General features: G+C 55.9%; 1 protein-coding gene and 1 non-coding gene across 2 annotated transcripts; both read right to left on the bottom strand.

The window, feature by feature from the left end:
• Nucleotides 1-1,205: 1,205 nt before the first annotated feature.
• Nucleotides 1,206-14,784, bottom strand: LOC103806430 (protein Wnt-10a-like; the record flags this gene model as incomplete). Its single annotated transcript, XM_009079118.1, has 3 exons — nucleotides 1,206-1,673; nucleotides 6,320-6,696; nucleotides 14,522-14,784. Coding segments are annotated over 3 exons (1,108 nt in total), but the record flags the coding sequence as incomplete, so codon positions are not given.
• On the bottom strand, nucleotides 3,970-4,042 carry TRNAV-GAC. The gene has a single exon. It is a non-coding gene; the product is annotated as a tRNA-Val (tRNA).
• Nucleotides 14,785-17,019: the final 2,235 nt, after the last annotated feature.

Genomic DNA, 17,019 nt, shown 5'->3' on the forward strand with positions numbered 1-17,019 from the left:
CCCCAAGGGGTGCACAGCCGTGGGAGGAGCAGGGAAGTTATCAGACAGGAGATAGCAGCAGCATGATTCACTGCCTGGCCCCTGCAGGATAGTGCAGCCGGATGGGTGCCCTCCCCTCCACTGCAGCGAGCTGCCAGTTGTGGCCCCCCACTGCCTGCCCCACCCTTGCTGCCTTTCCCTCTCCCATTGCTCCCCAAGAGTGTGGGAGATAGCGGTGCAATCCCTAGCCCTGGCATGGTCATGGGCATTGGGGCAACAGCCAGGATTCCCATGGGATGGTTGGGGTCCAGCATGCTTCCAACTGTTCAGGAGCCTGCTAGCAGCCACTTTGCAAAGGTTTGGGGTGCCTGCAGGGGACACCCACCTCCTGCCAGTCTGAAAACAGTTCATAGGGCAAGTATTATGGGATGGCAGCAGAGGACCAGGGTGCTCACACATGTGAAGGTCCTCCTCCAACCTTCTGTCACCCTGCAGGAGCAGAGAATCCTGGGCAGTAGGAAGAGCAGAGTGCTGCACCCCAAAATACCCTGTGCTGTCTCCAATCCACTTTTATTCACAATCAGAAAATAACTTACCATATAATAACACAGACACACACAGCACAGCCCCAGGCCCCCTCCCCTCCAGCCACGACGCTGTGGCCCATGCCAGTCCAGGTTCCGCCCTGGCAGAGACGAGCCCCAGCCCGGAGAGCTGAGCCCCCTCGCAATCCTATGGGATGCTCCATCCCCATCCCGCTCAGAGCACAGCCTTGCACATGATTGGAGGAACTTGTGCACGGTGCTAGTGTGTGTCACCCCCACCTCCCTCCCACCCTGGGCTCCCCATGCCCCGCTGTCTCCCACCCTGCTCCATGCCGCTGGGTGCCAGCAGGCTCTCCCCCATCCCCGTGCCCACCCTCCACCCCCCCGAGTGGTGCTGGTGTCGGCAGTCTGTACAGCATGGCCGTGCGCTCCCCGGGGCCGGGAGCTGTGGTGCTCTTGTGTGGGGCTGGGGGGGCAGCGGGCAGCCCTGCCCTCCCCAGGTGACGACAAAGTGCTGATTTTGGAGCGTGCTCAGCATCTCCTCTCCTGCTCCCTCGGAGCGGAGGGAAGCGGGTATCGCGACTCCACCTCCTCCCAATCGCCAATCCCCGTCTCCCTCCCCTGCCGCAGGCAGGCGTGCTTGTCCCTGGCACCCTGGGGTGGGCACCCATTCCTGCCTGGCTACTTGCAGACACTGACCCACTCAGTGATGCGACACTCCTCGCAGGCCACGAAGCAGCACCAGTGGAACTTGCAGTTGCAGCGCTCACTGCGCGTCTGCCGCAGGATGTTGTGCCCGCGGCCGCAGCACAGGCTCTCACAGTTGTCCATGCCTGGGCTGGTCTTGTTGCACAGGCGCCCTTGAGTGCCCAAGGAGTCCAGGGCTGGTTCCCGCTCACAGAAGTCGGGTGACTTCTCAAAGTAAACCAGCTCGCTGATGCCGGCCCGGCGGCGATGCCGAGCGTGGCCTGGCTCCAGCTGCCCAGCATTCCGGTTATGGGGCCGGATGAGGGTGGCCCCGTAGAAACGGTCCTTGAGCAGGGATCCTACCAGGCGAAACTCAGGTGTCACCTGCCAGCATGTTTTCAGCTGGCAGCTCCCTGAGGTACCATGGCATTTGCACTTCCTCCTCATGTTGTCCATCACCACCTGGGTGAGGAAGGAAGGACAGATGGGTTAGCATGAAGGAGATGCATTTTGGGTACTGGAGAAGGCAGCATGGATCTCTTTGTGGATTGGTGCTATGGGACCATCAAGGGCTGGCATGAGCAGCCACCAGAGCTCTGGAGCTGCAAAGCCAGTGAGGCTGCACCCTGTTGCTGTGCACAGCACAGCTCATGTCCCACACCCTGTCCTTTCCCATCCTGGCAGTACCAACTGGCTTTTATGTTTCAGCAAGGGATTGGCACCTAAAGGAGAGGGTGAGATACTTTAGCACAGGGAGGAGAAGGAGACTGGATCTCACCTCCCACTGCTACTTTGCTCCAGCAGCATCAACCTGACCCTGGACCCCAGTTAAAAGCCAGCATGGCTGCATTTCTGCAGCCCTACTGGGAACCCCCAGTGCAAGGGGCTCCCACACACCTCACCGGCCAGGAGCACTGCAAATTGGGCAGATGGGAGGGATTCTTTCCCCTCTCCAGGTCTTTCCTCCTGTAAAGTCCCATCTCCAGAAGCCCTGGGAGCAGCTCCACTTTTAGCTCTTGCCTGCTTTCTTGCAGCAACCCTGGCCACAGCATCAGGGGGCTGAGATGCTGTTTCCCACCATCAACCAAATTCCAAGTGGTTTGCTCTGGCCAGAGAGCACAGCCCATGCAGGGGCCAGAGGCCAGTCTGGGTGTTAAGGAGTTCCTTGGGGTCCCTGGGCAATGCTGCTGAGCCCCTAGGCTGCATGCTGGGGTTTCCCTAGGTCCCCCATCCCTGCAAGGGATGATGCTGTGACCAGGCCAAGGGAAACAGCTAATGCCCATCAATTTCCAAGGGCATGGCATGGCCACGCATCCCCACACAGCCTGGGAAAAGGCAGTTTATGTGCTCTGGTCTGTCCCAACAGGGATTCCCTCCTGGGTCGTGTGCCCCCATGCTCGCACAGGCTTCAGAGTGTTCCTATGGGGACACCCAAACCCTATTAGGAGCCCAGCTGAGGTTTGCAGACTATCACAGGCTGATTCCCCCCACCCAGGGACACACTCCAGGGCTCAGGGATTCCAGACGACATGTGGCCCTAGGCAAGGTCCTGTCCAACAATGCCAGCCCTGCCCAGCCAACTGGCTTCATGCCTACCACATGCTGCCTGTTTCTGCCCCCTCCCTGAGTTGGACGCGTGCCAGGAGTGACTTGTTTTGGTAGGGATGGGTAGTTTTTATTCCTTGTTTTCTTGGTTTTGAGTAAATCTTCCCATTGCCAAGCAGTTATGGTAATGAAGACAGGCCAGGCAAACACACCTGGAGCTCAGGGCACATGGCAGAGAGGGCTGGGCTGGGCTGGAGTTTGGCTTTCATACTTCTGGGAAGAGCCTCCACCTTATAAGTAATGAGCTGCTCAGCCTCTCCACTGTGCCCTTGGTGTGCCAGCCAGGGACACCAGCTACTCACCATCATCCTTGTCACCATCCATGGGAACACACTGACACTGGGACCTCATCCTTCCCCACATTCCTTCCCTCCTGCCTTGGCTGGACCAGGGGAAATCTGGATATAGAACTGGCTATCATGGTCACCACTGAGATGGAGAGGACAGTGGTGTGACAGCTGGATAGGGGCTCATTTGGGGCTACAGCTGGTCACATCAGGGGCTGAAGAGACAGCATATCTGTGCCATCTCCATCACCCAAGACATCACTGCTGAGCATCCTGAGCCCCAGCACCACAACACCCATCCATCCCTGCCCAGGGACAGCTTGTTCTCTCCCTCCTGCACAGGCAGGACAGAGGGAACAAGATCCTGACAGAGTTGGGAGACATGAGAAGGACCAGTCTGAGCCTTGGCCCTTTTCGCCACTGGATCTTCTCCATGGCCCCTTACATGGCCACGTCCTTTCCCTGTCTCATAGACACCTAGGTTCGGCACATGCCTGGACTCGCTGGTGCTTTCTTTCACACATTCCCAGCTCCTCCCAGACACGCTCATAAGAGCTTTATCATAGGTCTTTGTTGTGAGGGTAATGTGTAGATCCTGGCTTCCTTTCATCCTCTCTCGCTCTCTGATCTAGTAAGTTAGGAGGACCTGTAAAGCCTCTTGCACACTCCTGCAGCTCCTTGATGGGAAACTTGCTCCCTCCCAGGGATGCAGGACACCCATGAACCAATGGTTGTCCCAAGGCTTCCTATTCCAACTCAAGACCAAGGTGAGCACTGCCACCATCAGAGGATGCTGCACATCCCCTGCAGCTTCAATCCCCTCCCTGGCTTCATAGCTAGATGCAAAAAAATGAAAAAAATCAGTGTGTTTCTGCCTGGTTTCGAACCAGGGACCTTCCGCGTGTCAGGCGAATGTGATAACCACTACACTACAGAAACCCACATCTGACGGCACCTGGATGCAATCATTCGTGGAATTGTCACTTCCCTCTGGCATTATAGGGTCTGAGCTGGGAGACAGGCTTACCCATGCACAGAGCATCCTCAGGACACACAGGGACCACAGACATGATGCTCAGAAACAGTGAGATGCTGAAGAGTTCTGGGTGCTGCAGCTACTCAGTGCATAGAGAGGGATGGTGCATGGCAGGGCATGGCACAAGGCATGTATGTCCACATCACTGCTCTACTCAAGGGTTTCAAGCCTCAGGACTTGGAGGGGAGGATCACAGAGCTGCTGCGTCCAGCACAGCCACTCCTTTCCTGGGAAATCCCAGCATATTCTCCTTATTAATGCAGAAAAATTGGTCCTAGGACTGAGGAGGGCTTGGGTGGGTGTGGGACCCATGGCATTGCTAAAAGAGCAGGCAGGGAGCTGGAGAACCCATCCCCAGGCAATGTGAAAGGCCAGGACCAGCCCTGGCAATAAGCATGGCACCAACAGACACAGACCAGGCACAACATCATCTCCTTAATCTCCATCATCTCCAATGCCTGGCATTCACATCCATCACACAACCCAACTTGTACATAGACTCACGTCCTCATCTCAACAGTGTCCCTGAGCTGGGCAGCCTGTCCAGAGATTGTTTCCCCACCTGCACTGGTACCATTCCCTCCTTTATTCCTTCAGTACTCCTCTGCCTCTGCTTCTAGCTCCCAGGTTTCTTCCATTGGTCCAGCTCTTGTCTCTGAAGTCAAGAGCTCACTTTGCCAGTCCTGTGTCTGCCTGCCCTCGGGGACAAGCAGACCCCAAGCATTTTTGCTGTTGCTGGATCCCACAGGAAACATTCAGTGATATCCTGCCAGATCAAATACTCCTCTCACCTTCCCTTCCTTCTGCAGGGGGCTTTGGGGCTTCCCTCGTGAAACAGGCAACATGGACCACAAATTTCTGAGCACTGCCAAGAGTCCCAGAGATCTGGGGCACATAGAGATGTAGGCAAGTCAGGATAAGTCCTGCAGTCAGAACTGGAATGGAGGTCTTGCTGGCTTGGGACAGAGCAGCCTACAGAGGATTTAGCTGCCTAACACTGAGTGAGACTTCACCACGTATAAATAAACAAAGCCAAACAAGCAAAAAGCTTCAGCTTTCCCCAGGCTTTTACAGCTTGGACAAACTGGGATAGTTTCTCCAGGATGGTAAAGCTCAGCTCCAGCACCAGGAAAGGGCACACATCAAGGTCCTGTTCTGCAGCATCCGCATTTCACAGCTGGCTTCAAACATGCTCGAAGCAAGAGCCACATCCAAATGTCTGAACCATCTCAGGGAAACACTCTCTGTGTAATTCTGATCTTTAGTTACTTATTCCTGCAGCTACTATACACATCCCTGAAGTGCCCTGGCAGTATGTGGCTGGAGTCTTGAGGACAAATGTCCTGCTGGATACCCAGGCACGGGCTGGGAGAAAAGGCAGGCAGGGAAATGCAGCCATCCTCCCAGCCCCTCCTGCCTGCATGCTTCTTGTCTCCAATGTCAGGCTGCTTTTGAACATCAGCTTCCAGACAGAGTGAGCTACTAATTAGTGCCTTTAATGAGACCTGACATCATAAGAATGGAGGGGAGGTTGTCTTGCTTGCCTGGACAGGCTCCAGAACCCTGCTAGAGCTGTTGGCTGTCACCAGAACCCCAGCTGTGGGCTGTCACCTCTGCTCCTGAGAGGATGCTGTGCTTCTCAGCTGGTATAGGCACCCACTGCCTGGTTCAATCTCACTCACATCTCTCTCCTTGGGGCACTGGCTCCCTTTCTGGACTCAGACATACAGCTAGGTGCTGTGGAATTTGTGCTGTGTCCCCACGATGCCAGTGATTTTCTCCTCTCTGTCTGTAGCTCCCTCCCACTGCAGCCACCTAACACCAGTTCACTCAGCCCATGAGGCAGGAGCTGGAATCACTGCTGTGCCACCCCAATAGCACAGCCAGGTGACATTGGCCTGGGACAGCATCCCTTGGCAAAGGGACAGCAGCAATGCTCAGAGTACTCTTCGCAGCAGAGATGCTCAACAAGCATCTATTTGCAGCCCTGCTCCGCAAAGGGCACTACTCACTGCCTTTGCTCTGGGGAAAACTGGGGAGAGGGCATGCCTCAGGGGCAATCCCAGTCTGCACACATCCCACGGCAGCCAGCATGAGCCCCTCACGGCCCTCCCATGCATGTCCTGGGGACTCTGTCCCCACCACCATCTCCCTACAATCCTCCCCAGTGCCCCACATACCTGTCGGCCCACACGGTTGTTGTGCAGCCTCATGCGGGAGTGGATATCCCTGTAGGTTTCCCGAGAGTCGAGAAAATCCTTGGAAAACTTCTCCCCATAGTCCACGTCAGGGCTGCACCCTCCCCATTCCCAGGAGTCCTGGAGGCCAGGGGTCTCCGCTGGCATGTGCTCCATGTGCACCCCGTGCACCATGCCTTTGCCACGGTTCATGGCTTCCAGCTGGAGACGATGCAACTTGCGCCGAAAAGCCTCCTCATCACCCCGGCGCTTCTGGTCACAGCCACACGCCTGCAGCTTGCCGAGGGCACAGGCATTGGACACAGCGTGTACCACACCAGCAGCTGCAATGGCATAGGCAAAGGCACTCTCCCGAAAGCCTGCAAGGAAGGAGAGAACAGGGCTCAGGCCAGGTGGTGTGACCCCCATGGATGACCCACTGGAGGAGCCCAGCATCATGCTGGGGCGTAGGGAGCCAGAGATTCGGACTGTGCCTTGCTTTTTCCTGATGCACCAGCTCCCACCTGGACCATGAATGAATTCCCACTCTGTTTACTCCAGCCCCATCCCCACCAGGACACACTGCTGCCCTGAAGCTCAGCCCTGTCCTTGCTGGGACCCCAGCTGCCACCATTAGCCTGATCACACATTGCCCCAGCAGATGCCACCACAACATTGCTTAGGCATCTGCATCACGGCTCTGATGGGAAAGGCAGTATGTCCTCCTCCCTCCACTCAGAGTTTCCTACTATATTAAATATAACACTGGCTGAGGAATACTTCTGCTAAGGAATGGGCCATTTCTGCTTACCTACAGGGTGCAGATCAGGCAGTAACAGGAGCAGGCCGCACTGCCACTCCAGCCTCATTCATCTGCCCATGTCCCTTCCCTCTCTGAGCCCTGCCAGCTCCCACAAGAAACTCTAAATGTGATACTACACTGGAAAAAAATAAGCATCCCTAGTTAGTTAGAGCATGCCATGATTACACCATGCACTGCCAGGGCCAGCAGCTGGTTGTTGTTAAATGCTGGGGAGCAAGGACATCTGCAAGTGCCATTAGCTGGAGATTGGGAAGATGGGGACAGGGACAGGTCCCACAGCAGTATCTCCATGGGGCTCCATGGGTCTGCGATCAGGGGCTGCCCGAGGATCTCTTGGCTTTGCTGCAGTCACGTGAAGACCCTTCCCTACCAGGGAATTTCTGTTTTATTTGAAATGCAGGGTAATACTTCTGTTTGTGGTTCCCAGGCCAAGCAGGGAGCCCACAGTGCCCTTTGCTTTGGTGCACAGTGACCGGCCCCAGCACAAGGCAGGGAAGGAAGGAGAGCCCAATTTTGTGCTGTGGCTTAACATGTGAATAAATAAATAGCTGGAGTTCCCAGCCTCTCTCCCTCTGTTGGACAAGAGCAGCTTGATCGGCCCTGGCTTTGCCACAGCTGAATAGACAACAGGTTTTAAGGCATTTTTCTTTAGCAGATCCATGCCATCAAGCAGGGACCTTGAGGGAGCACCCGCTCCCTGCCTGCGCCGTGGAGTCAGGAGAGGTGAGAGCACAACTGCTCCCTGCCGCTGTTGCCCATCCTTGGCAGTGCTCCCCATCACGCATGTCTCCCCTGTGGTTCGCTGCCGCCCGCTGAGCAAACACTATGATCTTATTAAAGGGAAATGAAACACAGCTCAGAAACCTGCATTTAAAGTCATGCTGCTCTTTTGTGTGTTAATTTGACACTGGTGCATTTAAAAAATTAACGAGGCACTGCTTAAAAGCCAGCAGGAGCCTCTCCCAGCTTCCCCTTGGTGTGGGACAAGCTTGTTCTCAGCCTGCCTCTTTCCATGCACAAGCTGAACAACATTTTTCAGTGGGCAGGTAATGGGGCTGCTGGTGCGTACACTGTGCCGTGCAGCCTCCCCGGGGAGAGTGCTGGCAGGCAGCGCCTGCAACACACCCACAGCACTGCTGGAGCAGGAAAGCCCACATCTGGGAAACTTCAGTCTTCAGGTGAGCAATACAGGATGGAGAACCAGCACAGAAAGTTCTCCTGGATTCCTAAATCCTCCCTACATCAGTTCTCCAACCCCACGATCTGGGTCAGCTCCAGCCCTTCAGGAGCTAAACCTGAGCACAGTCCAAGAGCAGGGAATTGTCGCTGCCACCCTGCTTGGTGGCCCCAGCTCCTCGCAGATGGTGCCTGGGGACAGTGGCAGCAAATCCTTCGCCTGCCACGACACTCTCCTCTCAGCCCTGCCTTTCCGTTAGCCTCCTTCTCACACATTTCTCCAGCCTAATGAATAATTTCCCATGTGGCCTCTCCTTAAAATCCCTTCTGGTGCCCAGACAGAAGCTCTACCCCACCCAGTCCGTCTAGCAAGCCCGTCTCCCAAAAGGTAAAGAGGCCAGGTTTGCTTGGTGCCCTCCAAGGCTGGGAAACCCCTGGGATCAAGCCCCAGCCCTCCTCCTTCCTCTACTGCTCTCCAACCACATGCAAGCTGATGGATGAGGCATGTGTCCTTGTCCCTGGAGCTGCGTGCAGGGAAGAGACTGGTCCCCAGGACTTGACATCACAACACTCTGGGAGTCTTGTCCCCATCTCACCATGATCACTTCCCTGCTCAGTATCGCTCCGCTTGGCTTCATCGCTCTTCCCTGCCTTCTCTCCTCCTTCTCTCACCTGCTTTCATGGGGACCTATTAGCAAAGGGGAGGGAGCCAGGGCAGCACTGGGACCACAGGAGCCATGATTCTGCTTGGATGTTCAGTTTACACTCCTTGCTCTACTCCAGTCACAGCAGAGACAGAGGGCTGAAGCAAAGCAGCAAGCAACATGGCTGGAGGCGACAATCACCGGCCTCGTGGGCTCAGCAAGGGTGGGAGCATACAGGAACCGCAGCCAAGTGTGGCATGAGGTAGCCAGCCCCAAGCCCTTTGGAGGGAGGCTCTCTGGCTACCCCAGCCACCTAAGACCTCAGCACTGATGTTTGAGTCACCATATGCCTCCAGAGACCACAGAAGAGGTGTAGCTGTGGGAGGTATAATAAGTATTGCATCCTGCAGGGAAGGGGGAATGAAGGACACCACCCTGACATCACCACCGGCACCCAGCCTGCCACATACCCAAAGGACCATGCTGGGCAAGGAGGACAGGTCTGAAATCTTGGCCCCAGGTCAAATCCTAAAGTGGCTTTCTTATCAGAGGAAAGTTTTCCCTGTCAAGATGTGCCTAGGAAATGGGGCGTCATTTAGCAGGACCCCAAGTCCCAGCAGTACTGGGCCCTGCCATGAATGCTTCAGTTTCTTCATGTCTCATGGGGATGTGGGATGAAGGCTTCAGGGCCAGCTCAGGTACAGCTGTGGGCTTCAGGGTCTAGAGACCAGGGAAGCTGGAGTTGTGGCCTTTCTCCCATGGCTCACCATCACATCCAGGTAGCGACTTTCTCTCAGAACCCATCACTGCAGTGCCTGGGTGGCATCAAGGGAGCAGACAGGAAAGCCTCATTGAGGCTCACCCAAGGGTACCTCAGGGATGATCAGCTGCCCCCTTCATGGGGGGTACCCCACAGGAGTGTGGTGCACCTGACAGGAGCTGTGGGCACATCACCTTGGCCCTGATATAATGCAGAGGAGAGCTTCTCCCTCCACCTCCTGTGAGACCTGTAGAGACAGCCAGTCCTGACATGCTCCCCCAGCCCCGCTCCCTCCCCTCTCCCTAATTAAACTGCAGGTGAACCTGCCAGGGTCTGGCCCAGCACCAGGCACTAAATGCCTCCCTGCAGATCCTGACTTGCCTCCCTGCACCTTCTTGAGCGTGCCAGGGACAGCCCGCAGCCCTTGCTCCCCATCCACCCACGGCACTCTGAGCCGGCAGCCTCTGCCATTGTGCGGGCTGCAAGGAGCCGGGCTCAGTCCCTCACCTCTGGGAATGCTGCCCTGGCCCCAGGGTCTCACTCACACCCATCAGCAGGGGGAAGGTCCAGGGAACAGGGGCACCCACAGGGATGAAGTCAAGCATCCAAAGCGCCCACACGTGCTTCAGGGCCAGGTGGGCAAAGCCCATGGCTTGCCTGGGGGTACACAAAACCCTGCCAGCAGCCCAGCTGCAGGTGCGCCAAGCCAGGCACTGCGGTCTGTGGGCACCACAGCGTGGCTGGGGCCCTGTAGAGCTGGGCACCAGGGCGCTGAGCTTAGTAGCATCTCCCTGGATAGCTGTAACAGCATCTACCTCCCTCAGCACACAGCAAAGCCTCCCAAGATCCAGTTCACAGCTGGCTGGGCCCCAGCACCTGGTGTTTCCAGCCTTGCAAGGAGTTCCCCCCTCCTTGATGTACAACATTGAAATTTGGCCATGGCAACACAAACCTCTTAGCACCAGCGAGCCCTTCTGAGGTAGGCACAGGGCATGCAAGCATCACCCATCCCTCCAAAGGCTGCAGAAGGAACTAGGAGATACTGCGCTCCAGAGCTGTGTCGCCTTCAACCATGTGCCCTTGAGGGCCCTCAAGGCCATCAGCCCCTTCATGGGTGTCATTTCTGTCAGAGCTCCATATAGATGGGGTTGGAGTTGCGATGAGCAAAGAGGAGTAATCAGTCCCTTAGCATATACCAGACAGCCCCTGCCCGATAGTCAGACAGTCCCAGCCCTGCTGGCATTGCACCTGCCCATGGGTACATGCATCCTGGACAAGGACCAAGACTCAGTGACCCACCACCATCTACAGCTTGGGTTTTGACAGGCACCCAGGCATGGTTCAGCCCAAACAAGCCACACAGTGCTAGGCAGCCCACAGATGCTGTGGTGAGACCACATACCAGGGGCAACAGTCCATCCTCTCCAGAGAGGTGGACACGATCGTGCTGCTCACCCTTAGTGCAGATGCAGCAACCCGTTTCCACCTTAGTGCTCCATCCTCCTACATCTCCTGGGGCCAGGAGAGGATGTCTCTCTCAGCCAGGCCAGCACATGGAGGGAGAGGGAGGTACAGCAGAGAGGGATGGGATCAGGGACAGCACTGGAGGGTACTGAGAGCAGTGACAGTGCCAGAGAATGAGCAGAAGGGTGGTGAGGACGTAGGCAGCCATCTGGGAAGCCAGGGAGGACTGGAGGAGGATTTGCAATGGCAATGTTGAGCCTGGATGCACATGGAAGGGATGGGGCCAAGGAGGATGGGGGGTGCAGATGACACTGAACACTCAACAAAGGGTACAAGGGATATCCCATACCCCAAGGGTGCAGCATCAGAAGACCAAACCTGAAAAACCCATAGACCATGGGGGTGTCACAAAATAACTCAGGGGCTCTGTGAGAGCAGAGATGGTAAATTCCTGGGCACCCCTTCTGCTTGCCTCCACTACTCTGTTGTTGTGCCTCACAGATGCTGTGCCCTGCACCCCAGGGATAATAGCATCTCCCTGCCAACTCTGGTGGGTCTGTGCTCTGCCCAGGACACTGTCAGTGTCCCTGTCCTCAGTCATGCTGCCCAGAAGCCACCCCAGGCTCCCAGACCTGTCCAGTTTGAAGCCTCTCTGCTCCTTCCTGGCTCCCCAGAGCTTGCACTCAAACTTCTGGGATCAGCTCAATGGGATGGGAAGACAGGCACTCATTTGTCCTCTTCTTCATCCGCAGGGGATGAGTCCCCTGGCTCCACCGAGTGTCCGGATGCTCAGCAGAGTGTAGGACAGGCATCGTGGGACAGTCTGGGACAGTGCTGCACCCTGTCCAGCTCACGCCCACTCTGGGGAAGATGTGAGAGATGCAGGAGGATGGGGCAGAAGCAGGGAGCTAAGCCAAGCAGGGAGAGCGGGAGGGAGAAGCCAGCTACAAATAATTTAAAGTGAGATTCACGCACGGCTGAACTGATGGCAGAAGAAGTGGGAAAAGGAATGAAAGATTAAAGGGGTCTGTCACTTCGGGTTACAAACAATGATCCTACAAGCACGTTGCATTCCCAGGCACGGCAAGGATGGGGCAGGGCGCAGAGCAGAGACCTGGTCCCTGGGGGTCAGATGCATTAATGTCTGCAGCACAGAGCCTGCACCCCTCACTTCCACTACTCCCTTCTCCTCCAGCACCAGGCTCCAGAGATTCACTCAGAATTCCTACTTTGATGGCTGTGTCCGTAACAGATAGAAGGCAGAGCTCAGAGCTCCAGTGCTGCTACTGAGGGACACAACTGGGCTGGAAGCAGGCCAGGGCACCAACCTCAAGGCTTGCTCCATGCCAGAACGGCTCCAAGCAAATGCATGGAATAGCCTGGGTGTTGGGGCTCATCCTGCACCCTCCGCTGCCTCAACAGGAGTGCCAAGAGGTGCCTGTATGCTCTGCTGCTCAAGCACTACCTCCATCCTTCCTTGCTGCTGGGTGCTGGGTCTCCATCCCAGAGAATAGGATCTCACTGGTGCTGAGCGCCTGAGCTGCGCCATATCCAAGAACTCAGAACTGGATCAAGAGTTCCCACAGCCCTGACAATGGGAAGGGCTGCAGCGGCACCTGAAACATACTGGCCACCAGCATACGTGGTGGGCTGAAGGAGGGATGCAGGTCAATGTTCTCTGCTGATGGTGCTTCTCACCATCTGGTGAGATGCTTCTTGCATCTGGTGGGACTTAGAGCAAGGAAGCTTGCCTGGGTGTGTGAACAACTTGAGCCAGCAAGTCGGTGTCTCCTGCCGCCTCAGGAGACTAGAAGTGAACTGCATTCCTCAGAAGACCTGGAAATACCTCGATGCTTATCAGGGCTGACAGTCCCCACCCACCCTGCCAGGCCGTAACCTGGGTGCTGCTTGTGGAGGGAAGCGACGCTGCCCTTCTCCAGGCACCAAGGTCGTGAGAACAACCACGGCAGGACCACAGCCCTGATGCCACACATGCTTCAAGGTAGAATCCCCTCCAGTGAGGATGTCCAGGCTGTCCTGGACATGAAGGATGTCCAGGCACCGAAATGCTACTGTGGTCCCCTCTCCAGCCATCTCCCCACTTACTACAACTGCCTTCGAGCTCTTGCTACTGTATCCCTCAACAGCATGTAAGCCTCAAACTGCCAAACTCTTCTCTATGAGATTCTCCCTGTAGTCCTAGGGAAAGGAGATGTAGGATTTGGAAGGATGTTTGAGGAGGAGAGGATGGAGGCAATTCTCTGCTGGGAACCAGACTAGGAGGCTCACAAAGAGGATAGGCGAGCAGTTTCTTTGGTAGTTTTCATGTTCTTTGGGAGCTAGAGGAGAGATGTGTATGCTGGGCACCTTGCCTGCCCTGACCACCTTAACTACCTGCCACTGGCACCATATTGTCCTCTCCTGCCCATGGTTTGAGGCAATCGGACCTCAGAAATGTGCTGAGGCCCAGGTTTCAAGAAAGGGTGAGAAAATACATTCAAGTCTTGTAGAAGGTCCCATCAGATCACAATCCCAATTGCACCATGCAGGGCAGCCCATATGCATCTTCAGACTCTGCTCCTAAGCAAGAGAGTATCAACCAGAGAGGCTCTGACACAGGCAGAGCCAGCCATGAGTGCAAGGGAGATGTGGAGACCCTGACACCAGGGCTTGGCAGAATGTGAAGAACTAGAAGAGCTCTCCCAGCACTACGGCTGGGGTCTCTGTGGGCAGGAGAGCTCGCAGGACTGCCTGTCTCCCTGCCCCACTGTGCCACATTAGCTCTCTGCATTGGAGACCCAACACAAGAGCAGGACGCCAGGGTGACAGGCTCACAGAGCTACATCCCACCAGGTAGTGGCATTTAAGTTCACCATGACACACTGAAACACCATCCCCAGGGCAGTAGTGAGCCAAGATGCCCACTGCATCCACCAAACCAAATCCCAGAGCATGCCATCCACCTTCAGACCCACCAACTATGCTGCACACCCATGGCACTGCTCCAAACATCAGCCTACACCACAGCATGGGAAGATGCCAGAAAGTGGTGAGGCCTGGAGGAAGCCTTAGGAGCAGCTGGGACTGGGCGGGGAAGAGCAGCTCAGGACAAGGGACACCACAGGTACAAAGGTGCATAGAGCAGCTTTGCCACAGTGCAGTGCTCCTTGGTCTGGCAGACCCTGAGGTTTCTCTGCCTTCATCCATGGGGATGCTGAAGAGCAGGCCTCATCCCCTGGACCAGGGAAGAACTGTGGAGGAGCCCATGGGGAGTCGATGAGGGGTCCTGAGCGCCGGGGCTGGACATAGGAACAAGAGAGGAACCATCCAGTCCTTACCTCTGCTGAAGATGATGCTCTCATAGGGAATCTTGTTCTTGGTCTCAAGACTGGAGCAGTTCCAGCGCTGGTCCCGAAACTGGTGCTGGCACTCATGGATGGCAATCTGGATACCCTGGATGGCCGAGGCAGTGACATCAGGGTGGCGCACACATACCTCCAGCTGCCGGCGTGTCAGCCCCGGCAGGGTCAGACACACTGTGTTGGCATTCAGCACTGGCTCCGATGGCAGCTTCAGGCCCAGGATCTCATTGGAGCAGGAGCTGGGGGGCAAACAAACACCCTTGAGCGCAGAGAAAACAATGTGTTCATTTTCCCATTGGGGAGTGGGAAACGTTGAGGGGACCACACACGTATTCCTCAACCCATACTGTGCCCACTACCTGCCTTGGGCTGGGAAAACCCTAGGCACAATGGTAGCTCACCCAAGCAGAGATGCCTCAACAGTACTGGGGCTGCAATCCCCTCCAACCATGTGAACACACCCCAAACACACTAGCAGGCCATGCCCAGTAGCAGCCAAATTTGGCCCTTCCACCTCTGGAGCCTCGAATCTCCCAGGGATGCACTCCCTCTATGTGGTCCCTCAGGTATCTCCCACATTGGTCATGCAGTGCAGACTCTCAAGCACAGACCAACCCAGCTCACCTTCCCCAGAAAGCATGGGTTTCCCCTGGGAGAATCTGGAGACCCTGGAACAGGAGGCCCATTTCAGGTCTGGCTCCATCCCTTTTGTAGGCTGTTCCCCTCCCTGCATCTTCCGTATCTCCCCAACACTGCTGATCCTCAAAAGGGAGGTAAGCAGAGGGACCAGGCTTTTCCTTCCAGCTGTGACATTTGGGGTCAAGCACTGTGCCAAGCATCCTCAAGCTCCCAGCAACAATCCCAAATCCACTGTCACGTCCCAGCCCCACTGAACCTGATGCCTGTAGCCACAGAAGCACAGAGATCAGCAGATAGATGGCTGCAAGGGGAGGCACACCGTCCATGGCAAGAGTGCAAGTACTTTTACAGGTAGACATGCTACCTGGGAAAACAGGGAAGTAGATGGAGTGTGGGGAGTGGGATGTGGGGAAACAGAGCATGTCCAGAGAGTGATGCCTAGAGATAAGAGAGCAATACATGATAGATGGAGATGGTAAGAAGTGTTTGCCCAACTCCGGGGAATGACTTGAAGGACCTTGGTATCAACAGGGTTCAAGCAGAGGACCCACAAAGTGAGCTGCAGGCAGTGGGATGCCTGGCAGCATCCAGCATCCTGCAGCACAGTCCTCTAGGAGCTCAGCACCCTACTGCTTGCTCAGGACAGCTTAGTCCCTGCTGGGAGCTCTCTCCAGCAAGGGCTGCTTCTTCCCTGGGACAGCCAAGAGCTATGTCCCTGGAAGGAGCAAGGAGCTTGGAGCCCTTTGAACCTTGATTACAGAAACAACACTTGGAGGAGGATGCTGGAGGAAGGACTGCAGCTGCCAGGTCTTGGGGAGAAGAGCACTGTGCTCCATCAAATCCTGCAAGCCTGGTGCAGGTACATAGACAGAAGCAGCTCTCTGGATTCAGGAACTGAGTTCTCCAGCTCAGCGCTCACCCAGATTTGGAGGAATGTTTCAGTCCCAAGGTCCCCACTGAATTACAGCTTGCTCAGCTGGCAAGGAGAACTGTCAGGGTCAGGCTGCTGCTTTCTCCAGCTTCCCAAGAGTGTTTACACCCATCCCACCACATTCATGTGTGATATACGGGCCTGCCACAGTGCAAATTCACAGTGATTCCAAGAGGGAGAGTCAAGGTGGAGCAGAGAGGAGAGAGGAAGGAGCTGAAACCTTCCAAAGTCTCTACACAGGAGGGGAAATCTGTCCATTTTCTTGCACTCATTCACATTGTCAAGCAAGCCCTGGCTGACATGACATGCAGGGCAGGATGCAGCTACCACCACCCCCGAGCCCAACAGCTCCTGCCCCAAGCACTGCAAGACCTTGTTCCCTGCCTGTCCTGAGCTGCCTGCCATCTTTTCCCAGGGCATCCCAGGGTGGGGGGAATGCCATAGTCCTTCTCCCCACTGCACGTCAGGAAAACTGAAGCAGGGGCCCTTGTCTAGAGCCCCGGAGAGCGGAGGGCAGGTCCTTCTGCCTCTTGCTCCACCCAGGGCTCAGAGGGGCCAGGGACCAGCAAGAAGCTGTCACTGTCACACTTCTTAGGAGGATGCAGCACTCCCCCCAGCTCTCTTCCCCCTTGAAATCTGGATTTAAACTTGATTTCACGGTGACAAGCCCCCAGGTCACAGGCTGCAGCGGCTGCTGCTTTAATTAATACAAGTCCCAACGTTAACAAATTATATTTAAAGGGGCTGGAGAGAGGGGGAAGGGCGGGGGACACCCCCCCACATACATTCACACCAGCATCAGGGTTAACCCCTGGCTGCCTGCAGCGCACAAGTTTGGGAGCGGGCAGAGGGAAGCTGGAGACAGACAGGGGCGGTGTGTTGGGGGGCCGTTTTCTGGAAGGCA

Source organism: Acanthisitta chloris, unplaced genomic scaffold (genome assembly GCF_000695815.1).
Source record: "Acanthisitta chloris isolate BGI_N310 unplaced genomic scaffold, ASM69581v1 scaffold42857, whole genome shotgun sequence".
Classification (NCBI taxonomy): domain Eukaryota; kingdom Metazoa; phylum Chordata; class Aves; order Passeriformes; family Acanthisittidae; genus Acanthisitta; species Acanthisitta chloris.